The sequence below is a fragment of the Hylaeus anthracinus genome, unplaced genomic scaffold, assembly GCF_026225885.1.
Source record: "Hylaeus anthracinus isolate JK02 unplaced genomic scaffold, UHH_iyHylAnth1.0_haploid 0, whole genome shotgun sequence".
NCBI classification, from domain to species: Eukaryota; Metazoa; Arthropoda; class Insecta; order Hymenoptera; family Colletidae; genus Hylaeus; species Hylaeus anthracinus.
The window spans coordinates 9,839,088-9,865,705 of record NW_026533254.1 but is presented as its reverse complement, the minus strand read 5'-3'; the positions used below and the strand labels follow the sequence as shown (position 1 = coordinate 9,865,705).

Sequence of the window (26,618 nt, the reverse complement as noted above, 5' to 3'; positions counted from 1 at the left end):
TCATGTGTTCTGTTGAATGTTTCCGATACAAAACAGGCGTTGCCCATATGGAATAACGACCCGTCGACCGAGAAAGAATATCCGATCGACGGGAAAACACGTTTATTCGAAATAATTTACTTCACTCGACAACTAGGTCGCGTGTTACGCAAAAAAAAAAAAAAAAAATAAAGAAAGACGGAGATTTATTCCGTAGACGAACTATCTGTTGCGCATTCTGTTTGTGGAAACCTCCCCGAGCCCTCGAAATCTGGCGGCAGGGTTGAAGAAACCCTGATACTTGTCATTTTTAATTCACGTTGCCTCAATTTAATACAAATTCATAACGATGACTCGATGAACTATCCAATATTTGGTTACAATCTAGTGTTCGTATCGAATTTAAACCTGTGTGCAAATGTCATGGAAATTTTCAGTCGTTGAAAACTTGCCAGTCAACATACTAACCGAATTCCTGTTACCCCTAGCACCCTCAACCAATACACCCTGTATGAACCACCCGTGACCAGCATTTTAAATTTCCAACCTATCTTCAGAAACGCTAGCAAACTAGTGAAGTTTAACACTAGCAACCCTCTGAATCAATGTCTACTAGCTTAATATAAATTGATATCAATAACTCTATGACCTATCGAATACTTCTACCTTTCACACTACAACACAAACCTGCATAACTTTCAAACAGCATACCAATTATTAATATTTTATTAGATAATTCACATCTCCAAATGCTCTAACAATCCTTGGCCATGGAAAACTCTCCAGTCATACTAACATCCCCGCAACCCTAGCTCCCTCGACCGCCACGTATATATCGTTGAATCGAATTCGTTTCTCGCGCGTTATCTATCCCGTGGGCAAGAATTCGCGTGATTCACGGAGCACGCTCGTGGCAGGGCCGAAACGTGGGCCGAGCAGCTGCGTTTCTTCGCGTGCGCCCGCGATGCACTTCGTCGCGTGTGCGTGCACACGTGCGTCGCGTCCGTTCGTATGCAAAGGCAGAGGGGGCGTGCAGGGGGGGGGGGGAGGTGCTATTGTAAACGTTCCGCGTACAGCCTGTACGACATATGGATACATGTAACGTAACGGTTGCGCACATGCCCCCAGAAATAACCGCGCGTAAACAGACGCACGAAAATCTTTCACGGGTTCTATGCGTGCTGCGACCGATATAAAGGGAGGTACGCGGCCGTTCCTGCACGGAAATTCGCGGTCGCTCGTAAAACCGCGCGAGATTCGCACGTTTTCGCGTCTGAACGAAAGAAGCTCCGTCTTTTATGACCCTGACGCGAGATTTCGACGACTTCGTGACTCGAAGACGTAAGAGCCACCCACGACAACCACCTTCGATTTTGTTTAACGACCTTGTCGAAGTTTTCGGGGAGAGAAATGATTCGGCTTTTTAAAGCCTTGTCCTATTATTATTTATTTTAGTTTTTATGTAATTCAAGAGACTTTGTAATATGGAGTCGTAACTAGACCAAGGATAAAACTAACGTGACGCAATACAGATCACTGGCTCTGAGCGTTCGATCTGATTCTGTCTGGTGTGTCGTTTTGAAGATTTATTTATAGATTGGTTTTCATATGGGGTGGGGATGGCTCTAGAACCCTTCTGTGTACGAACTTTGGGGCTGGTAAGGGCACTGTGATGAGTAACGTTTTTTTTTTTTTTTTCATATTTTGAGTTTCTGGTGGATGATACAATCTGCACTTTCAATAGGATTGCAAATAGATAAATGGAAGCTAGATTCTTGACAGGTGTTGCAGATTACGGGGTTAATAACAAAACACTCCAGTAGACCTGGTCTTTCATACTGTTTGAGTTTTTATTAAGACACAAACTCCTAGAACCCCTGTTTTAAATTACTGTATATTTAGAATTCACTGTTCACTGTACTTTTTCATCACTGTCTCACACGTGGGCTACTTTCGACCCAATAAATACCGCTCATGGGATCCAATCAAAAAATCTAGACTCTGCTAGGTAGAATACCTACAACGATTTACTAAAAATATCGACTTTCTGCGATTGGAGTGCCATGTACGCGTACAAAAGCTTCCATATGTTTGGCGCGTCGTTGAAACGTGCCCTAAGAATTGCCTCCAGAACAGATCAGAGTTCAGCCACGGTTTACCTACGTTTCCCTAACGTTTCGTCAACGTTTTCACTCACCATTTGCAAGTCGTTTCGACGCGACGATACAACTTCCGCTATATGAACCATTGGTGACAGTTTCGACGTGCCGATGGAGAAAGCCACTGGTTACGACGTCTCTCGCCGAATCGGGGGCGAGCTTACAGCGAAAATTTGGTAAACAAAAACAGGTCTCACTGTCGCGTGTCCCGCGATACGATCACGGCGCAGGACTGCACCACGGGCGCGTTTAATTCGTCGCGCGAACCCGCGCCTCCGAGGATCTCCGAAGCTGGAGTATTGCACGTGTTCCCGACCGCAGCTTTCCACTTCGCGAAAGGAGCAAACGGGGTTGTACGCCGCCTCTCCTGTTGTTTTCCTTCCTCCTTCCCCTTTCCTCTTTCACCCCGGGCACGCTTCCACGATATCCCGCGAATACGTGTTTGTGTAAACTGGCGCGGACTTCCGCGCGGATCCAACGGCTCTGCACGTGTGCGGAACGATGTGTCCGTGTATGTACGCGTGGGCGTTCGTATATGCAGGAGAGCGTTGATCGGGAGAAGAGAGAAAGAGTGAGGAAAGAGAGTGAGAAAGAGTGCGCGACGAGAGTGCAAAGGAGACGGAAGGGACAGAGCTACAGATAAAACCCCGAACGCAGCTCGTCCGCGACTGATTCCCCAGGCCTACACGCACCCTCTAGTTTTCTCCCTTTCATCCCCCACTACCCACCCTCCCGACCGCCGTCCCCCTTCTTCCTCCAACCCTCCACTTCGTATACTCCCTCCTGTATACCCTCGATCCTCCCTCCTCGACGACCCTGGCGGCCCTTTCTCCATCCAACGTGTCCCCTCCGCCCCTCCTCCCTCTTTGAGTCTACGCACCCTCTGAGAGAAAGCCCACGCATCCTCCGAAGCAGCCGATACACGTCCCGTTTTCTCTTTCGCTCGCGTTTCCCGGCACCCTCTCGCTTTCCGTATTTTCCATCTTCCTCGGTTTCCTGCTTTTCCAACCCGCCCCCTCACTTTTGCTCCCTCTTGTCCTCGTAATTCACCCTCTGTCTTCCTTCATAACCGAGTCTTTCGATTCCCGCCCCCCTACCACTACCCATCAGCCCCTCTTTGTCCCCTCGATCGTCCCTGTTTCTCCCCGTCTTATATCGATGAAACCCCATAGCATTCGGCCAATCAAACGAGCGAGCGAGCGCCCCCAGGAACCCCATGTTGCTCGTCCCCGAAAAAAGAAAGAAAACCGGGACACGGCCGGGCAACGGGAAGCTCTGGAAGGTGGATAGCTGGTAAGGGTTGGGATTTCATCCCTGGGAAAGTGGTAGCGACACGCGTGTGCGTGTAGGGGAAATTCGGATAATTTCCGCGATACCGAGATGTTTTTCTGTTTTTCTTTCTTTTTCTTTCTTATTTCTTTGGCTAATTAACGGACGATTAGTATTCTCGGTGGGTGGAGATGTTTGGCTCGAGCGGATACGTGTCGTGATAAACGTTTTCAACGTTCAACAAGATCAGCGTTGGAGGCTGGAATAAAAATCGTTGAGAGAAATAGCTTTTTCGTTGGAAAATTCTTACTTCTAATTCTTACTTTTCTTTTTTTTTTTTTAGTAATGTAATAGAGTGGTTTCAGATGATTCGAACAGAAATAATAGTCGGACAAACTATCGATAATAAAATAAAGGTAATAATAACAGGGAAAAAATGGACGGATCGGAAAATCCATTCTCTTATTCCCTCGTTATTCTTCTAACAATGTACGCAACAATTTCAGCCACTGATTCATTTTTGTTAGAGTTATATTGAAAAAAAACCATTTTAGTTCTTTTATGATATCTAGGTTTAACAACAAATATTCGTAACTTTTGATCGCGAACAGTTCCACATTTTTCACTGGCGAAATACCAATTTTAGCTGGATAACAATTTATTCAATAACAAATTTATTTTATATTAGCTATCATAAGAGACTCATATCAGTCCGTGTTTATTATTACTTATTGCTTTAGCAAACAACGTACACATCTAAATGAAAAAATACAAAACTATTTATACAAAATTAAAGAAAAACAGTTCCAAGATATAACGAAACCTAAAGCTCAAGAATCACCGACTCATGAGGATAACCCGATTAATACCAAATACGCGTCCATAAGTTAACTCGTACGAAGTGGACGTGTCCAGAAAATCGATGGACTCGCGACTCACGATCCCGAAGCAAGGCCGTTGTCTGAAGTTATCGAAACGGGCTTCATTATCAGAGACATAGGGAAATACGTTTTCACTTGGACTCGGTCCATATAAGGAGATAAACTCGAATCAGAACGCAATGTAGGAAAAGGGAAATATGAAGCACGCGAATGGAGAGGAAGAATACGAAAGGACCCGCAGTTAACCTCTCGACTTCCTCCCTCTTTTCGACCCGGGATTTGTTGGTCCAGAAGGACCACTCGTATGTACATTCGCAAAATTCTCTACCGACCTCTTATCGCTACCCCTTTTCTCCGCCTGCTCGGCATCCCTCGAGCTCACATTTTTAAAGGGCGCACAAAAGCCACCGGAAATTGCTCCCGGCTCTTCCGACGTTACGAACGTTCTACGCCTGTCTTCCTCTCCCGTTGCCTCGCCATTTTCCTTCGTCCTCCGTTCATCCTGTCCTTCTTTTCTTCTGTTTCTGCGCCCCTAACTCCTTTTTTTTCTCTCCTGCCATCGACGATTTCACGAGTAGCTACTACCTACTGAGGCGGCAAGACTTCCAATAATGGCGGATTTGGATAGCGTACGCGACGCTTCTTCGCCAATTGGAAACGCGGACGAAGACGTATTACGCGTAAGGTCTAACCACACCGAGCATTTGTCGAAATTAGTAATAACTTGGTGGGGAACATGGATTCGATCACTTTTTTTGCGATCGGTCTTAGGTTGTTGATGGACTATTCGGTTCTAAAATCTTTTCACAATTTTTCCAAAGGAAGAGGGACACTTGCCTTCTCCATTCAACAATTTCTATTCCACGAATTATTAAATGACCAACGCAACTAATCACAAACATACCAAAGACCATAGAATTATCCTCAACCAAACATCCGAAATTTTCTGTCATTCTCTAAGGGGAGATTGATCGCCTAATCTATAACGTTCCAGATCTCTTACTTTCCATGTCGACGCTCGAGTTTCAAAGTCCATTCCAGACCTCATCGTCCCGAGGCGAAGTACCCTAAAGTCATCAAAAAGCAACGCGGCCTGGTTCGTTGAAGTTTTCCTTACGAACTTTCACTTGGTCCCTTTTCTCCGCCTATTCCCATCTTCGTCCCCCCTGCGCCCCTTCCGACACGCCCCGCCGCTGAGTAAATATTTTGTCAACAGTTTCGAAAGATGTTGCGTCCTATTGATCTTTCTTGTTGGCGGAGGTAATTTTCACTGTCATAGAGAAGGAAGTAATTTCCAAACGCGAAAACGCGGACAGGGTTCTCTCCGATTCTGTAAACAAGAAGCGAGGCCGGGAGAGCGGGACGCCGCGTCACGACCGTGTTCCATTTCAAATCTCATGAATATAAATATTTTTTTTTTTAACCGACGAGGGAACTTTGACACCTCCATTACAATTAGAACGAAGGCGGGTTCGATACGTGGCATACGATATGAAGACGAAGCGCTGCAAATGGGCCACTGTAATGTTTTCGATATTATAAGGTATAGTTCGTTGCTCGGGAGTTGTCGAGGCAGTTCGATTGGCTCTCGTGTTAGGTGTGTATATGTTTGAAAGTGCGAATCGAAGAGCGCGATAGATGAAATGTTTGGAAACGACCGTGTGATTGGCAAGTATGAGGACAGGGAGTATGGAAGAAGCGTATCAGAAGGAAAAAGAAAGATGATGAGTAAGCGTGTATTAAAATAAATGATCAATTATATCAGAACTGGTAGACGTTCATTCCGGTTCCCGGAATTCCTACACATGGATCGTGAAGAATAAACAACTCTACGATCGATACTTCCTTTAATACCAACGTTTGATCAACGAAGAAGAGGACGTAGAAGACAATGTCAATGAACACTTCCAAAGGGTATCCGAGAGAAGAAGTTACTCCAGCCCGTTCGATCGTTCATCACTTTTGCAAAATGTTGACCGACCCTTCTTACCTTGGGTCCTCCGGGTACTTTTAACCATGCATAATTAAAGAATTTTCAGAACACGACGACGAAACTAGACATTCTATTATATACACTCCCGTCAGCTCGAATTATCAGGCAATCGAATTCGTGACCGCGACACCGTAAAGAAAAGACTAGAAAGATAGCAGAGTACGTTATCAGTTGGAGGATATTTACATTTTATGCGGTAGAGACGTTTCGTCGACAGACAGCCGTTTGCGTCGACCTAGGCACACGCGTTACGTGACATTTTTATTCTTGCCACGCGAGGACAAGCGTCAGGAATAAATGATGCCGCACACTTGGCACTTACGTCCTCGCATTAATTCGATAGAATCCAGTGACGTAATCGCACGCGATCGATTACGTCACCGACTGGCAGCTCAATGCGAAGTCGATCGATCTCCCATAAATTACGGATGATCCTCAACCAGCTACGAGACGTCCACTCATCCCCCATCAAGTACGGCTCGTCTGTCGAGTTGCGGGTGCAACGACTAAGCCCTTTATCTGACCCTTCCAGACCCTTTTCGTCCCACGAATCTTCATCGAATCCACTCGGTCATGTCATACGCATTCGTCCTAATAACCGGCGCTCGCCGGTCTAAAACGTTTTGCGTTCAAGTTCTTCAACCAACGCCGGAGATTTTCTTTCCAGCTACGGAAGCGAGATCAGGCCGTCTCGTTTTAATATTTCTGAGCGATTACCTGCCCGGTTGCTGGTTATCCAAACAAACGTTTCGGATGGAACTTATTCTGGTTCGAGGAGGAATATCTTCTGGTCAACGGGCTCGCCTCGAGTGGAAAGGCTCCTGAGATTCCCAGCTCCGGTTGCGATTTTTTGAAAATAGAGAAGGATACTTTTTATTGGGTAAACACTGATGCAACAACTTTTGACATTCAACGTTGTTCCAGTCTTCGGTTTAAACCATCGATTAAACCAAAACCCCGAAGAAAGTGCGAGGGATGATAAGTGAAGCTATTATAAATTTTTAACTTCTAGAGATAAACGGGTGGGAGCTCCATCCTGTTGAAACATCATACTTCTTCCAGCAGTCGAAGTTGCGTTTTCTAGCAAGACGGATGGTTCGCGTGAAAAGTTTAGATACGATGTTCCATTGAAGTTACTCGCGAGGAAATGAGATTCTGTTATTTCGTTTCCGATTATTCCGAACTGAAACGTTCACACTTCAGCGACCATTTTGTGGCCGAGTTCCTTTAGCAACGAACAATTTTTATTTTTGAATTTCAACCTCGATCACGAGTCCTTCAAACTTTTAAGCAACAACAAAATGTATCAGGGAGAATTGATTTATCCCATTACAGTTCGTTTGCGTATTGGCAAACGCGCAAGTGTACGTGTGGAAAATGTAAAATTGTACCCGAATACTCGTACAGTTGTATCGATGCAAAGGAAGTAGATTTTAACGTTCTCAGGGGTGGTATCGATTCGGTATAGGCAAAAGCACCGGTCTCTCGAGGATATTGCAAAATCTGATCACGAACGATATTATCACGGCACGTATATCTAAGCCAGATATTATTCATATACCGTATACGTTGTAAAGAAGCCACGGGCCACGTTGTATGTGTGTTGGTGGACTGGAAGGCAACCCTCGCTGCTAACCCGCGGGAGATCCTTTTACGAGGTTTCTCGGTATCCGAGTCCGCGATTAGCAACCCTTCGTAACTCGTTGCTCGGTACTCGCTTCGACCCTTCAGTCTACGACTCTCCGATATCCTTCGGGTTGCCCCGATTTTCCTGATTCCTTCTTCCCCGTTTTATGACGCATTACACTGAACTCGTTTCTCTTAGACGTTATTTATTTAGTTGCCTCCTCTCGAAGACCTCCATTCGCTCCCTTTTCACGTCCCTGGATCCTGCTTCGTTACTCCTAAAGGATTTTTCAAAAGAGGGTTTAAGATATTGTCTTTTTAATGAAATATATGTATATTGTATGGAGGTCATTAGGTTTGCATATTCAATATTGCATGTCATCACTAATTAACTTGGAGGAATATTAATATTATTTATACCACGTATCCCACTCGAAATTTAACGCGTTTCTTCGTCCGACCCACACGTAGCTAGGACAATTCCTACTAAGAAGTCCCTGACACCGTGCATGAATCAGGACAACTTCGCCTCAAAGGGCTTACATCTTCCCAATACCTGTCAGCCACGTCTGTTCCCGCTATAGCGACAGTGAATATATCAAAATGGGTCATCGTTTAATACTCATTTAATAAATGGTACATTGTCGAAAGATTTCCTCGGCAAGAACCTGAGAACATCTGGCAATCTTAGCCAGGATACGTATACACGTTTCAATGGCTACCGTGAAAACCAGCGAAAGGAATTAAGTAATTCATTTGGCTTCTCGATTCTCACGTCTGCTCGGGGTATAAACTTTTATACTGTCGCTATTGTCAGTAAGTGCATGCGGCCGAGATGAAAGCGTACTGATTCACTTTTATGCTGACCTCAATTTTCTTTGTGCCTTGAGTTCTCGATAAAGCCGGAGTGAAAATGAATCCCTAAAAGCGGAAAAAAAGACCGCGAATGTATTTTATTTCATAGATCGTGCCTCCATTTTCTGTCGGAGAGAAATAGCATCGCTGTTTAGTCCAATGTGAATTCGGGATATTATAGATTCGGGTACTAAGACGAGACATTTATTTTGCACGAAGGTTTTACGTTACCAGACTACTATATTTAGTATTACTATATACTAGTTCTCAGTCAAACGCACTCGACGTTTTTTCACCTCCAATCGCTTCGGAGCCAAACGGAGGCTCGTCCGCAATAAAGTTTAATTCCACTCCTTCGACTTACTTTTTCCACCAAGGATCATCCACTTTCCGGTTTGGAAGCGAGCAATAACGGGCAATTTTGTATGACCTGTTGAAAGTGCACCGGGCGTATCGAGGATTCCGTGGTTTATCGCAAAAGTCGGAAAGCAAAAGCGCGGAGGCATAGATTACGATTGAGCTCAATCGGTGACCGACCGATTGAGCGTTGAAAAAGCGCAGCAGAGTAGAAGTCAGGGTTGAGCGTTTCAAAGGGGAGACACAAATTAACAGACGCCGCGTGCTCCGAGGGTGGGCTTTAGGGAAAAAGAGGAAGGGGGAGATCTATCGGGGCTAGTCCAGGTGCGTCGAAAGTTAGACCGGCTGCACAAGGTTGGATAACTTTTACACGTACACGCGTATCTCCGATCCAATCCCACGTACTTCCTTTTTTTGATCATTCGCGCGATAGATACATTTTATTGCTCGCGTTTGGAATGTATTTGTTCGTTAATTCGATCAGGACGTACCTACGAGCAATTTCTCGTTTGCTTTCTGAATTAATACACTCTCGCAATTTATTCGGGAATTACGAACTGTAATTAATTTAGCTTCGTTATCATAACTGTGCTTTCGTAACGTGTAAACAAAACCTCATTCATTTAAAAAACAATGCCAAAAGAAGAAAAGCAATAGTCATATAAGATAGGCTCCCTGGAACCTTCTAGCTTTCTCCCATCTTTTTTGTATCTACGATAGTTCAGGCATTATCGCCCTGTAACAGTTTAGTTGCCTCACCCTGTACATATGAAACAATATAATCAATACACAATGAAGTACAAAATTGTAAGCAGTCGACTGTATTAGTTCTTCTAGAGTTATTCCTAGTGAGAGAAGGCGCAATCAAAATTATTTTTCAGGCCGCGTAATCGTTCCAGCAGCTGGAATATGAGACGTCGGGACAATTATTACAATATAATGCGGGTACGTCGAAATTTTCCGAAATTCCATTCCTACCGGAAGAACAGTCGGACCTCGGGTCTTCGTAAATTAATTAAGCTAAGTCGTAGTCCCGGGTCCCTTGGTTTCGTTCCTGGGGCTGGCCAGTATTGGCTATAAATAATGGAATTATGTAACTGCGTCACTGCGGGGGAAGGACAAAGAATCGTTCCGCTTCAGCTTTTGCACCCTACTTCGGCCTCCCTTCGAACGACGTAGCAGTCCGCCGATATATTTCTGTTTCCATTTTCGCGTTATCTCGCGAATAAAATATTTTTAGGGATAAGAATGGAGGAAAAAAAATCGCTGGAGAAATTCAAGGAAAACGACGATCGATGGTTCTTCTCGGTAATAGGTCTCGTTTGCGACAATGTCTTTCATTGTCTGCGTTCTCGGGGCATTGTCAACCAAAGCGAGTGTGTTACTTCTTAGACGCGACTCGACAAACTGTATAATCGGCTTCTCGTATAAAGCACGTTATCAAAGTATCTTACAGCCGTCGAGTTCCTGCAGACGGCGAGGAGCGGCTTAAAAATCGTGCCTCCGGATGCTTTTCGTTCGCGGAAAGTGTTTGATCCCTGGAGGAGTCTCGACTGGACTTTTCAAGCAAAAGTCATATAAAAATCATTTTTCAATAGTTCTCTTTTTTTTTATCAAAGTAAAGTAGGTCATCCGATAAGTTCGTGCTGAAAACTGTGTCAATATTTAATTAAAAAACTGCAGAAATTTTATAACGACGGTATAATGACTATGTCAGAAAGGTGAGAAAATATTGTAAAATGAGAAAGGTCACCTTAAAGAAAGTATCGAAGTAATACGAGTTTACGTGAACAATAATTAATATTATCGACAGACTCTCACTAAAGATGAGCGTGGAAAACAAAACCATTAATATTATCAAAAAGTAATATAACAATTGCTTCCTACAGTAAAATTTTCACGCGTTGCCTTTGTATGGTATTACGCGATTCGTAATTTCAGAATAATGCCGGCCAAAATTCAACGTTTCATACCATTGTTTCGAGTAAAATGTTCTATGGCTGTGTATCAAGGAAACAATAACGCAAGCGTATTGTAGCTGGCGTCGCGGCGCCCCCCCCCCCCCGCGATTTTTATTCCTGTTAATGAGAAAGAACAAAGAAGCAAAACATTTCGCTTCGACGTTAATTTCGTTTCACTTGGCGCCTTTAGTTATCGCCACGGTAGAACCGTTGGTCGACGGGGCGCCCGGGCAACGTTAACGTTACATCATCGTCGTCCTAATTAAATTTTTACACTTCTTCCGAGCAACTGACAAACGAGGCCAATCGATCGCGGACATCCGCATATATATAAAAAAAAAAAAACATATACTCCACGTTGTTTCCCCTACTAATGGTGCGCACTCGCGCGTGAAGTTTATTACGTCGCACACTCGAACGAATCGAACGAAGAATCGATAATTTTCAAATTTCCGTCTCCCTTCTTTTAATAACAGTATCCTATTTTGCGGCCCGTTAGGTTCCATCGCTTACAGCATACGATTATTCTCCGCTCGGCCATGTAAACAACACTTTTATGATTTATTATCTTCCCTTCTTGTAACGCAGACTACCGTGGCCATACAATTACGTACAGGGTGAATCGTGAAAGTTGATCGTCGTTTGTGTTTCCGAGATTAGGGAGCCGAGTCGAGTTTTATTTATTTTTGTTGCATTCATTGGGGAGCTTGTTCCAAAATCGAACGTTGAAATTCATGTTTGCAACTGTTTTGTTCGTTAAATTATCATCATATTCTTTCTTATTAATTTTATGTATCATTAGATGAAAGCTACATCTGTATTTATGCATTCTACAATATTTATTTGAATTTATATTAAAAAGAGAATTTTAAAAAACAATGTACATTATTTCATCGCATTTCTCAACTTTTTCTTTTATGGAGTTAAATGATTTGGTGCAATGAAAGGTTCATATAATTTAGATCATTTTCATTTATATAATTAGAACCGTGAAAAATACACCAAATTAAATAAGACAATATTCCCGGACATATTCAAACCACAATATTCCCCTGAAAATTGTCTTTAGACATAGATTCTTATTACCCCAGCACAAACTTTCCTTCCCCTCGGTAGTGCATGGTCCAAAAAAACCTTTAAGTAGTGCAAGGGCTAATGCGCAATAAACGAAACCGCACATTCGTCGGTTCTTCTCGTCGCGAAGGACTCCACGCTTCGTCGAAAGCTTCCAAAACATCAAAGCGTCGCCGCGCTGCGCGAGTCTGGTGTTAATTTGTCGTTAGCCGAGAGTTGGCCGCTTGTCAGTGACAGCCGGACGCGGGGGTGGCATTGTTGAGGTCGCGTGGCAGGAGGGTCGCCGAAACGGGAGGGATGGAAACAAGGAAAGAGGGTCGCTGGGTGGTTAAGCGTCGGAAGCTGAATTAGGGGTGGTTTGATAAGTCTGATCGTACAACACGAGCGGAGTTGTATCGAAGAGAGGCTGACTCTGAGACGAGAGATAGGGGTTGCGGCGGCGACTCCCTTGCTCGCCACTAGAGGACGACCAACCGATTCCTATAGTTTTCAAGTATTGTTTGTTCCCATAGAAAAAGATAGTTTAGAATAATTTTTTGTTTAAACTTTTATCGATTGTGAGCATCAAAGTAAGTTTCTAGTTGTTTCATTCTTCGAGGCAGCATACGATTCGAAAGAAGAATATCCCTCAAGTTGTACAGAATAAATAAACCACGATAAAAACATACACGAAAGCATCTCAAAGTGGGCAAAATCAATTCCTAAGGATTGTAATGTTCCTGAGATTAGGGAGCCGAGCCGAGTCTTATCTATTTTTGTTGTTTAAATTTTATAAGATATGAATGACTATGTCTGAACAGGATGTATGAATAAACACCGTTTAAAAGAACAGAAAGCATGTCAGGTAGCCCCTTCGAATTCTCTACCCTTCCGCCCTCGTTTTCTTTTCCTCTCGTTTTTGCTTCTTCCTTCAGGGACTTCGATAAGGGTGAAACGCCAGTTCTAAGAACAAGCTTCTCCGGAGCCGAGCGGTCAGCCGTAAGCGTGGCGAAACGAAGAAACGTCGGGGTTGGCGTTGGCGTGCCCGATGGTACACCGATGTCGGTGGCCGCGGCAATGGCGGTGGTGCTCGCGCGCCTTGCGTCGTTCCCGCGTTGAATTATTGAGACACCACCAGATCGATGTCACAAAAGGAAAGCGGCCGTGCGGCTTGAAATGACGGGCTTTCGCGTCACTCATACATTATGCACGCGGCCGCTTCTACGGTTCCGTGCGCTACGTGTATTCGTCGGCTGATACACAAAAAAAAAAAAAAAAAAAAGACAGGGTCCGCCGTGAACCACCCCCAACCCCTTGCGCACGGACGTACGTACATACTTCCCTGCTGGTTTCCTCTGGTGATTACGGTGGACTCCGTTGGCCACCAGGTGGGAAGGAGGACGAAGAATGGCGGCGAGGTCAGGTGCGACGAAGGCCTTTGTCTTTTTTTTTCTGGAGATGGGGTGGACGCACGAGGGAACGGAAAGTTATCGTAGAAATAATAATATCGCGGTGCAGCGTGTTGCGCGACTACGCTCTGTATCGCGTATCTGTGATCCGTAAATGATACTAACGCGGTGTTCATCTCGTTTTTGATCAGTCTTCGAAGACATCGAGTTACTTTCTCCGAACTGTAAAACGCATTCAAATTGTGCAGTGATGTAATTACGACGAGTGAAATTTTTTTTTGATTTCTCCCAAACGCTCACAGAATTCTTCGGATCGTTTACAATCGTCCATACAAAGGTGTTTAAGCGTGCCGAATGCTCGCAGAACATTTAGGAAAGAATCGGACGAGTGTTTAACCAAACTGTAAGATCCATTAGGTCGGAAAATGCGACGCCCATGTTCGCCGATGTGGGCGTAATACTTTATTCCTTCTATTACCCCGTTGGTAAGTCTTTGGAGCATAACGGGACCATCACGCGGTGGAGGATAGAGAAAACAGCTATGAATCCAGGTCAGATAGTGTAGGGCGCGCATTCTGGTTACATTCTTGATATATCTCGGTACATATTATCTTTGCTACATATACGAGTGCAGGTCTGCATTCTTCGAGTCTCCTCTATTTGCCAAACTACGCGAGGCGCAAGAGCACTAGGACCACTTCTGTTTAACGTATCTCTCGGAGATCATTTTCCTGTTTGCGAAATCTCTCTGAGAAGAATTTGAAAAAATGAATGCACGAAATATGCTTAAAATAGATTCTACCGTAGTGAACTTCGAATTATTTACGGAGGAATTCGCGTATTTCCTGAAAATTGTACCGAGCTATGACGCATGTTTCAATATTAACATAGGTGAATATGTGTTTTCAGTGAAAGTCTACAAATTGCTTGTGCAAAAGTCTACAAACAATGTTTTCGTCTCAGAATTTGTTTAGAGGTTGTGATCTGTAACATACTCCTTCTACTATGTCATCGCGAAAGCATCGTAGGACTTAACTTTTCTTGGTCAAGAGCATAGAACTGAAAGTTGGATTTGATAGTAGACCTTCCTTTGTATATTTAACGAGAGAAGTGATCGTTCCTTACGTTAGCTGTGTCACGTGTCATTTTTCAGTAAAAGTATTGTTTTTAAAGTCCTCGTTTAACTTAGTTGTTTAAAAAAAACGTGCACTTGTGCGTATATACTCATGTGCTTCTAGTGAAGTTTTAATGGAATATTCTCAGAATACTCTTGAACTAAAATATTGAACGATTTACTTCATTTTGGCTATGGTTGCCTACTATTATTAGAAATATTCACGGCTGATTGAAATTTTCACGATAATAATTTCGAACGCTCTTTTAAACGTTACATGATATTTTATAATTCAAGTAAAATTATATTTTTAGCGGGGAGCGAGACTTCAGGAACTGCCAGGACTTCTATCAGTTTAGAAATGAATTATTTCAAAATATTACAAGACGTATTTAAACAGTCTCGGTAAAAATAATAATTGATAATTATTCAAATATACATAATGTTTCAAAATGCGTTTAGACTTACGATACGTTTACTCGATATTTTGATCAGAAACTGTGGCTTTCGTTAGAAGGGTACATTTCGAGCATCAGACGCTTTTGGCGCGATTCAAAATTAAACGGCAGTTTCGTCGCAAATGCTACTATTAAAAGCCCTTTTCTAAATCGATATGTCTCCTCTAATTATATCCTGGTAAATCGTTAATCTAAAATCGTACGCAATCCGAAGATAGTAATTCGAGTAGAATTCTAAAATAGAATCGATGAACACTGAATTACTTGTACAACGTCAACACAACAATACGTCTTCAACATAATACGAAATACATTGCCAGTGTTATACGAGAGTTGATTGCAGTTAAAAGCATAACGAATGATGCCAAAATAAATTTCCTGCATATTTCAAGGTCGATTCTATGTTTTTAAGAGGATGTTCCGTCTTCTTTCGAGGCAGCAAGGAGCAGAGTTGCTGTTGCCATAGCAGTGACGTAATTTCGGAAGCTAAATGGAAAATCTCATACTCGCCTACGTCGTGCCGAGGAAGACGTAGAAGGATAATGGGCCCAGGAGTAGGCCTGTGGAGGAGAGAATATACGCAAAGGTGTAGGCGAGGGTGGTAGATATCGAGGGCAGCAGATATCGACTAGGGGGGACACACATTCACGGGTCCCTCAGCCAAAGAGAAAAGGGAGAGGCGGTATCTTATGTAATATTTACCCCCTCCTCCTCCATCGTCGTACTTCACATTACTTCAGTGGTGCACAACTTTTTTTCGTTAGTGGACCAGGTAAAACAGGCTGATCGAGATAGCAAATATTCATAAGGCTTGCTATGCAGACTCTTTTTTAGATGCATTAAATGAACGTTTATTTTTTAAGTGGTAACAATTTTATTTAAAGAAAATATTTATAAAAGGTTTATGCCTTTTGTTTTGGAGGTTCTTGGTTTCGAAAAAATATATCTGAATTAATATTGAAATTAAGTATAAGCTACTTGGGTGGTTTTCAAAGTAACCTCTTCGTCTACTTTTTGGAGGTAAGCACAAATATAAATATTCGACAATCCACATTTCACAATCCAATCGACAATCCACAAGGCAAAAGAAATCATAACATCACTTAAGACAATTACACTATCGGACTCGATTTTAAATTCACTTTGTGGTTAGATTTAATGGATGAACAGCATCGGTTCGCGAGATTTTGCGCACCCCTGCTGTACGTGCATCTTCTTATGTCCTTGCTGACCTTTCGCAGCCGCACCTCTTTTCTAGAGCTATACCACCCACTCCCCCTTCGTTACCACCACGGTGTCTACGACCTCGTATCAGCATCTAACAACCGTTCGCGCATTCTTTTGTTTACCCTGCGATAACTATCATCGATCGTTACGAGGCCCATTATTCCGAGTCGATAATACCTGTGGGTGTAATAGGTTCATGGAAATTCCAGGGAAATCTATTGGTCTCCCGTTTCTTCGTGCCATTAATCCTGGTTACTTCGGATATCGCCGAATTCCAATCGTGGTCGTGGCAGAACCGATCCAATTTTATCGGTTGATGCAGAGGTTTTTGGGGGCCTCGAATATAACAGGATTTTTAGTATATATTTCGTGGGCGAGTTGACCATTTTATTAAATTGATTTTATTAAAACGCATACTAAATTCTCTTTAGCTTCTTCAGATCGATGTGTCAAAGAAAGTTGGGTGCTCACAGCTCATATTAAAAAAGTTACACCATCTAAAATGAATAATTCTATATTTACGTGAAATTCTGTAACTTCTTTCCGCGATAAAAAAAGAACCTTCACGGATACCAAGCTCATTTTAGCACGGACGATAGAGAGACATTAACTTTAGGTGTGCGTAAAATTTCAAATTATTCGGCCCATTTGCTTTTTGCCTTTAAAATCTTACGTCAACGAGCTTGAAAAATGTTCTTCCGAGAAGAATGGCTTTGAACTTTGTCGTACAGGGTTAGTCTATATAGACTCTACGGCTCAAAGTCCTATAACTTTGCCAATTTTTCGAATTTCGTCGTAACGCTGTTCACTTCTGTTTTAAGACTTCAAACTTTATGAAAACGCGGGAGAAAAAATCGACTCCGTTTTACTTTTGTTTCGGAAAGAATCTTTGAAGTAACGAACGTCAAGTGTCAACGTGTTAAAAGTGTCGTTAAAGTTTATGAAAGTCTGTAAACCAAAAGTTTAATTTACTGTCAGTCCCATAAATATTCGTACCTTCTATGTCTATTAAAGAAATCTGTCTAAATTAAATGATTCACAATTCGAAGTAACAATAACAAAGTAGACTAATTCCCAACCTACCCTCGCTCCTTATACGATTAAAAATGTTACCTCCGTCCGAAACTGGTCCGCGTACTCTCGAGCGTCGAGGTCTCTCGATTCGGTATTGCGCTTTGATTTCGCCTCTCAATCGAATTCGTCGGTAAGCCTCCCTCCTCTCTTTGGCGGAAAGTTTGACCGTCCCCACCGACCACGGCGGTTCAGCGTCAGCGTCATACGTCTCGGTCAAGCTTTCCACCGAGAACTTTGCGAAAGCAGCAACCCCCGTTTACTCCTGAACGTAACCGCGCGGCTTCGAAGACAGCTTGTCCCGATCGACTTTCCCCATTGGAAGGACCCTGCTCCCGGCTGTGATTCTCGATCAGAACTCGATGTGTTTTCGAGTTGGTCAACGCTCGCTCAAGGCGGACGCGAATCGATATATCACGGCTCGCAGTTCGCGCACTGCGCCGCGGAAAAGTGGATTTCAATAACCTAGGGACGCTCTATTGCATTTTTATTTAGTTTCACGGGCATTAAGCGGCAATCTGATTACCGCGCAACGCGCTGGATGGAACGGCAAAGTGACTGGGTGGGAAGAGGGACAGGGATCGAGCGGGGATGGAAAAAAAAGAGGACGATGAGGGTAGGGTTGCGAGGCGGCTATGAAAACAGAGCGGGAGGGAACCGAATTAAGTGTCTCGCTCTCGAGTATCGAACGGCAATTAGATTCACCCCTCCGCACTTTCGCCTCGTTTTCCGAGCGCAGCTTACTTCTATAATTAGTAGCCAGGTTAGACGAACGCGATTAATAACACGGCGTATTAATCGACGTCCAAATTGATCCCCGCTTAGAGCTCACCGCGGTTATACGAATGAAATTTATGGCCGTGGCCGTTTATCTTCGACGCGTGTACGATTAATGCTTTCCACCACGGTGGCGGTTGACAGTTAAACGAAACGATCGGGGCAGGCGAAATTTTGAGGAAAATGTCGATTTTTAATTGGTTAGCTCTTTAAAATTGTGCTACGGTTGACTCGAATATAAGGGTTGGAGATTTTATGCCCTCCGTGGTACGAGATTTAGAGAGCATTCGTATTGAAACGTTTCTGTTTATAAAGATTAAAATAATGTTGATAATAAAGACGTTCAAGTATGGTAACAGTAATAATAATTTGGATTATAGGAGGTCGGTTCCAAAGCACAGGAATACTTTCGTTAGCCACCGTAAATGGGAATCTACGGGTTCGTAAATTACCTCGGCGCGTAGGTTTACTCCGGTAGCAGGAGAGGCGGGTTATCTGGGACGTTTATATACAATAGTAACTGACGAATACAATTTGCACGCGGCGAGGGAAGATAATAGCGCCACCCGGAGACGTATTAAAGGTGAATTGCGAAAACAACGGCCAACAGCCGAGCCCCACACCCCGCTGGCAGATGACCGACGAGTTGCGAGAGCTCCTCCGGGTGCCGTTGACCTTTGAGTGACCCAACGTGACAGCCCGTAACGACTCGAAGAGACCCTCGGAGACCCGTCTTGATGAGGGTCCAAGATGGATGCCCGCAATAGTTTTCGCGCTCTGGAATTCGCCACTTTTTTTAAAACTTCGTCGAACCTCGCTGTTCCCGAGAACAGAAATGCTCTGCATACTGTTTACATTTCACGGAAGCGTACCGTCATTTCAGCTGTTCACTATGAGAACGGGGTGAGTTCATCTTCTTGAAAAATAGAGTTTCTAGAAGGGTTGCTTACAAAATTTGTCTATTTTCTCTAGGAAGAAATTTCATTTGAAATTTTATAAATGAAATGAGGAAAACGATTATATCGAAAATGGATTCCTACGAGTATTTACTCATTATTGTCTCGTGTATACTTTATTTAAATACTTCATTTAGCTCTAGAAAATACTCAGGCACACGTGCATTACGAGGCAGAATTACGCTTTTTACATTAAACGGGGAAAACATTGTAACTGTATGTTTGGTCAAATTTAAATTACTCTCCTATAACTCATTCAACTGAAACAAAACTTTGGAAACTTTTAAACGAATATCTCAAGCTCCTTCGAAGCAAAGTGGCACTTCTTTCGAGTAAATTATGCAAATATAGCGTTCAATCATGAAGTAAGGTCTCGAAACTTTTCCCAGCATCTCCGTAATTTGTATTGACCTTACAGTTAAACGTTGGCTGAGAAACGAACGTGTAACAATGTAATCGAAGAATTGTTCCGAGAGAATTAATTTTCTTATCCCGCTCCAAGCTTTCAGCATAACAAGTTGCGCGCAATTGGACACCCGATAAGGTCAATTTAATATGTCTTCTACTTTAAATATTAATTCCTTTTAAATCTCTTTATGACAGTTTAAATCACGGTTCTAATCATTTCTTAATATTCATTTGATAATCCCCCTTTTTAACCTGTTCACGAACTGTACTCTCCCCTAACGTAAGAGGACCGTGAAGAATTAAAACTTGAACCAAAGAGAAAAAGAATTCATAAACTCCCCATGCTTCTTGTTGAGCGTCCAACCGTACACAACCCCTGAACCACAGCATAGTTGAAGCTGTGCTAATGTACATACATTATACGCGTAAGTTTTCCAGAAACGTCTGTCCTCGTATTCGTCGTCGCGGGCACGGAAAACAGCGAAACTCTCGAAACGGACTCTCCCTGCTCTTTTTCCGCCTTTCTTCTCTCATTACTCTCTCCCTTTGTTTCTTTTTCCGTTCCTTTATCAACCGCGTCTTCTTGTCGTCTCCGTTTTTTTTCAGCGGAGTTTTCAGTACATTACGACCCCCCGTGTACGCATTAACCGTAATTTCAAATTACAGCCTTGTGCACTTTTTGCTCGGCGCCCTCGTCGACAATTATGCGCCGCGCATGAACGGGAAAAGAAAAGCGACGGGATAATGTTTCGTTTTGCGAAATATGTCGTCCAATGTTTATCACGATAACACAATCTGTGGACGTCGAAATTAACTTTTCAAATAAAACCTAACTTTAAATATCGTGCTGCATTATGTCTGCAAAATAATTTCCCCGGATTTCTTAGTCTTAAGTCCAATTTCCTGATAATCGAGCAAAGTCAGTGTTCGAGGTCTCCCAACACCAAGAACGTTATCGCGTCGATAAGTCAAGCGCGAACTTCCCGCTCGATTCTCGGTCCAAAAAGTTTCCTAATTGTGTGTTATCAGCAGCACGTGAAGACGAACAAGAGGAACCATAATTTCGCGGTTGCTCAATATGCAATCAGTTAATAAGGCACTGCTTGATGACCCCGAAGGTGTATCGACGCCTGCAGCCAACACAAACGAACTTTGCTTCATTACCTCTTTGAATATTCAGGAGTTTCGCGCGTGCCTCCGGCCATTTGCTGGAACTCAATATGTTTGGAAATATGTAGATAGCTCCATAAATATCGATGGTGCTTAAGGGATGTTCCTGGTAAGAGGATATACCGAAGATCGTATTATTGAACAGTCTAGCCGTGAAACGTTCGAATCTGGGAAACCCTCCCTCTGGAGATTGGTCACTCGTTTCATTCGAATCCTATCTTCAGTCTTACCAATTTCCTCGCAAATCGAACGAGAAATTCTCGCTTTTTAAAATATTGATCTGCTCGATGGCGAGAATTTGCGTAACACCCTTGAATCAAGAAGAGTAATCATTCAATGGGCATCTCCCTTATTCGATCAATGATATATTCAATAGCGTGTAGCCATGATCAAGTGGCACGAAAAGAACGTAACATTAAATTAAAAATATCAAAATAAATAGAAATAACCGAATAAAATTGTGTCATAGAAAAACGACGCTTTCAGAACAGACACTTAGAAACACATACCTCACAGAGACTAGAAATGATTCTAATAATTTCCTCCTATATATCAAGTGTTTGAGTTGTGTCAATGCTACGAGACATGTCAACGAATGTTACCAATACCACTACACATTTCGATACCAGCTTGATACCTCGAACGAGTGCTTGGGAATTGATTCTCATCGATATTAACGAGCCCGTCGCTCAATCGGTCGCATCACTATATCGGGCTATTAGATCGAGGCGTTCTTGCGGCGTGTCGTGACTTTGATCCAGAGCCTAGTTCTCGGATCTTCGTTTGCTGAGCAATTGAACAGCTTAGTTACCATTTCTAATCCGTCCGAATAAGCGACGACGATTCTCTTTACGAGCCAAGTCCGCGGGGAGAACATGCGTCTTCCCCGCGATCCCATTTAGCCCTGACTAGCATACGAAATGGAACGCCCGGTGTGTAACTTAGAAAGTCATCGTGCAAGTTGTTATTTCGCAACATTGAACTGCGCTTGATGGAAATGCATAAATGTAAACGACGACGCTGGAAATGAACTCCGAAGGGTAGATGCAAAATTCAATTTAAGGATAAGAGAATTTAGTAGATAGCTACTGTTTATGAATATACGTCTCGTGCCGGACAGACGAAGCTAACTGACATTTTATTGCTTGGTAATAGACCTGGATTAGCCACGATCTCGTAAACGACTTTGTCCTCACGAACGTATCGTCGAGAGACGTTGCTGCTTTGCTCCAAGAAGATGGCCTCTGGCGACGCACGAAAATTCGTCACTCTTTCGAAATTATAATTAGAAGGACTGTTTTAATTCATTAACCCTTCGCAGTCCAGATTTTCTGATTTCGGTACAATTCTGTCGAGTCTCGCTCGACATAGGACAGTAAAAAGGGTTAATTCTATAGAAAGTGTGGTCTGAGACTATGTCACGAATTAAAATAGACTGTGGTGCTTAATTTTATTGCAAAAGAGTGATGAAGTTTTCCGATGTCGCCAGAAGCCATCTTCTTGCAGCAGGACGATAGAAGATGGAAATGTCTAAATAAATATTTAAGTAGTAATATTATCGTTTAATTTGTAGGGCTCCTAGGTGACCAGCCCACCTAATCCGAGAGCCCCGTTAATAATCTTCCAAGATACTCTCTCTGGAGACTCGCACAGCTGGACGTCCTGTTAGCGATTTAATCCCGATAGACACCACTTTCAATGATTCTGTAGGAGACGTCGCGGCGTCACACAGGTGTTGCCAAAGCGGTGGACAGATAATCCGAAGTATCGACGTCCTACGAGGACACACCACCATCAGAAAGCAATTCATATTAAAGTCCCGCGGGATCGGTCGGGATTGGTCCGGCGAATCTGGGACAGGCAGTTGGCACATTGAGAGTCGTAAAGTATTCGAGGAAAGAGAGCTGATCCCGGAGGTTTTCAACCTGCACGAGGAAAGCCGAAGGCAGTTGAGAACGACAGAAGGCAGAGAAGACAGTTCTATGGGCTGGCTTATCGCTCGCGAACAGACACGCTTTTTCCTCCGGCCCTTTTTTCACTTTCTCGCCCTTTTCCCTTTCGCGTGGTACCTCCTTGGATCTTCGATGTCGTCCATTCTCTTCTGCGTCATCCCCTTCTTCCCACACGACGTGCCTTCCATTGTCTTTACACGCGTTTCCGTTTCCAAAGATATATTGTAACATTGTGAACAAATTGACCGTTGTTAAAAATCAATATCAATCACTCATTCGTCACAACCAAAATAATTTTGACCCTTGCACGCGAGATACACGAAAATTTATTCAGCGTTAACAACAAACCAGAATGCTATCCAACCCATGCCACCGATTATGTAGCAACATCGATATAAATTTAATTGTTTCTTTAAATCATTCAACTGTTGCGCATTCCTTCCTCACAATTTTCGTTCGCTTCTTCTATCTACAAATTAATCAAATATTCCGTTAGTCCTTCTCGGACAATTTCGCGCGAGAAATCAAAATAATTCCTCCCCGTAGAGGTCAGGTTAATTTCCATATAAAATCCCCAGCAAGATTGACAAATCCTAAAATAAACTACGACGTATTAAAGCAAAACACGAAGCCCCTCGACGGAAAATCGCGGGTTGTCGAAAACCATCTGGTGAGAGCGCGTAATTTCGGAAACAAGCAGCCAAACAGAGGCGCGGCGAGGGTCACGTTATTCGGTAGGGACGTTGCGTTGCATAAGTCTTTTCTTTTCCTTTCATCCAAGAGAACACGCGTAGGCAGCAGCTATTATTCGAGAAAGAAGAGACGGGATACGGTGGCGTGACAGAGACGCGACGCAGAGGGGCGCTGGGGACGTTTTCCAGAAAAATAACGACTCTAATAATCTCGGTAGGCAGGTCGATTTCTCCCTCGAACCCCCCCACTTTAACCTTTCCTTCAGCCTACAGCGGTCGTTTTTCGGAATCGCGCCTTGCCCGTGATACTGTTTTTGGGAAAAGTTTGCCACCCTCCTCCCTTCCCTCCACCTTCTCCTCTTTTGACACCCGGGGGAGATGCTTGAGCCCAGATATTTCGAGGGTTTCCCATTTTCACTGCCGGGGGCGAGGAATATGGGGCCAGGCGAATGGGGATGGAAACGAGCACGATTCGCATGGGGGAGAACCTCGACCTTCCACCAACCTTCATCCGGAACTGCCGGATAATATCGATCCGAAACATTCGAGCGTGGGTCGACTGTATCAACGTGCAAGACCCGGAAGAGAAGAGAAGAGGGTCAATTATCGGGGTTCAGTACCCCGAATGTCTCCTCTGCCTCCCCCTTTCTTTAGTTCAATTGTTACGCCTGTATTCGATGGCGCTCGGAGATACCTAGGCTGCCGCGGCATTTAAACTTTCCTGTCTCGGTTTCGCCTGGCACCATTATCTCTGGAAAGAAATGGGTCACGTTAACGCGACGAGTTTTCTATGGGGTCGTGAATCAAAGCAAGGGAATGGAGTAGATGGTGTATATAAAGGGTATCCCAAGAGGACCTTTGGGATTTTGTTTTTTAATCGGACAGAAATTTTATAGAACAGTGATTATAATTACATGCGAAAGATGAAGTGTCTCTTACGATTAAATATATTTTGTTACTAAAACACAAAATGTTAAGAGTCTATTTGGAGAATTATTTACATTTGTGCGAGGACTCTAATAAAATCTTTTTCTATCGTAAATTGAATAACTGTTAGTTTGATAGTTGATGATAGAGGAAGTTAAATTATTTAGTATTATAATCCGTGTATGCTTCAATGATCATTTAACCGATGCCTTGAGTGAAGCTTCCAAAGAAACCATAATCCCTTAATCGGTACATCCAAACTATGCAGTTGACATCGCTCCGAATTTCTACTCGACAGACAATTACAGTGCGCCATCCCTGAATTACGCGACGCTGAAGTCGTCTTGCGTCGTGGCGGCAAATATGTGCGTAATTTTAACTATTGACGCAATTAAGGCGGCTTAATCTTCGACAAATTTACAAACTGCCGGATCTAATTATCAATCCACGGTATTTGCGTTATCCTGGACACGCCGGGATTCTATCGAATACCTTGATTGACAATCGACCGTGCTCTCACACGAGGTCCACGTCGATCCAAGTGAAACTGGCTCAGCTGGTAATTATCGGTAAACATCACCGTAATTAATTAATGCGCTCTTCGGATATACGAATCGAATCATTCGATTAAGGCTACCGTCTCGCAGCGATTGGCCGGCGCTCCCGCGCATCTTCTCTGATCCCTGTCCATTTCGTCCTGGAACATCTTCGACTCACGTCTTTCCTCGTCTCGATTCCTATTTCTCTATTTCTCCGTCGTTCTCTCTATTCTTTTGCGAGCTCTGTCCGTATCTATGTTGGCCTCTCTTTCCGATGCTGGCAGAAATGTACCAGCTTGGAAGATCACCGAGTAATTGGTTTCATTCCCGAGGAGACAGGCTCGTCCCGAGCTCGGACTGGTTCCGCGGAACCCTGGAACGTTAAAGCCCCGCCGACTCCATCGGCTCGAGAGACGGTTGAATAACGCATTTTTGTCTGGATAATTATGCAGGTGAAATCGTTAATTACGATAACGCCTTGCGCGGATCGCGATCTGTCCCTCGACGTCTCACGCGGGTTATCTTTCTCACAATTGGGATAGATTGATTATGAGTATTTAAAGTGTTAATTTTATTCCTTCTAAATGAGTTAAATTTCTTCATAGACATTTCTAGTCGAATAGCATTTGAGGACGCTTGAGTTATGTATTGATTTCGATTGAATTTCGGAAGAGGCATGTTTCATTGTTCTAGAGTTTAGATCATTAGTACAGTACGCTGTTTTATTAAAAATTCCTTTGTCTCTGTTGTTAAAATAATGTGTGTCTGTATTTTGAATTTTCGGGCATCTCTGCTATTTTACACGCGTAGTTACATCTCAATTCTCCGATATTCTAAGGCCATTGTTTTTCCTACAGCTGAAAGGTTTAATATTGAACCAGCACGGAAAGCCCCTACTGGTATTCAAATTTCAGAATTCTGAAGAGAATTTAATGAATTCACTACATCGCTCGCTCCATAAATTATTGAAGCATAGGTGGGTTACGATAATACCGTAGATTTGTATTTATTCGGTAGTATTTTACAGTACGATCCTCAGTTTGTAGCTGATAATATCCATGTAATATTTAACCTTGCAGTCATTTTAAAATTTCATACAATCCAAGATAGATATCAAGCTTAGAATCTTCAAGTACTTCCTTGGCTCAATTAACTATTTATTTAAATACAGTTAAATGTCTCTAACGCCATTCCGTTTTCTTTCCATGTAGATGGATTTTTGCCACTAAGAACTAGGGTGAAGTCGTCGACAAACAAGATAGCCCATCTTATATTCTTTCATGTTACGTAAAATTGGCGGAAGGAAATGTACGCTGTATATTTTCTCTATACCGTGTATTCCCTTAGGGATGAACACGCTAAAAATCTTTTATACAAAATATGTTTCAATAATGTCGATTCGGGGAACTCTCTTGGATTATTGCTGTATCTATTTTCGAAAAAAAAGTTCAATAATAATTCAGAGGAATGATATTTTAAGTCTATGTCTTTATTTTCCTTCCCTGTTTTATTTTTATCGAGAGAAGAATATGTCCAACTGAATCCAAGCCAGATACCTTTGCAGCAAAATTGTACGTTTCGGTTATCAACTTTTCGCCCCGTCATCTGATAATAATCGTACGAATCGCAAACGATACCGGCCGCGAAGAGATAGAAGGTGTTAAATATTCAAACATCGTTTAATTCTCCGGAAGAACACCAGATCTAATAAAGAGGGAAAGTCATGTATTTACCGTAGCAGCTATCTCGCGCAAGCAGGTGCGAATATTTATATACTTGGTAGCC

At 43.0% G+C, this 26,618-nt stretch overlaps 1 protein-coding gene across 13 annotated transcripts in view; it reads right to left on the bottom strand.

The window, feature by feature from the left end:
- LOC128887467 (CUGBP Elav-like family member 4) overlaps positions 1–26,618 on the bottom strand; it is a 559,913-nt gene that overhangs the window by 86,751 nt on the left and 446,544 nt on the right. For 9 of the 13 annotated variants that reach the window (XM_054143479.1, XM_054143394.1, XM_054143414.1 and 6 more), the window contains exon 1: positions 2,177–2,846. The exons of the other annotated variants lie outside the window; for them this stretch is intronic. Coding sequence is in view for 8 of the 9 variants with exons in the window: in XM_054143394.1 (XP_053999369.1) it covers positions 2,177–2,227 (51 nt within the window). In the remaining variant the exon portion in view is untranslated. Of the gene's footprint in view, positions 1–2,176; positions 2,847–26,618 lie in introns of those variants that run through there. 13 annotated transcript variants of the gene reach the window in all.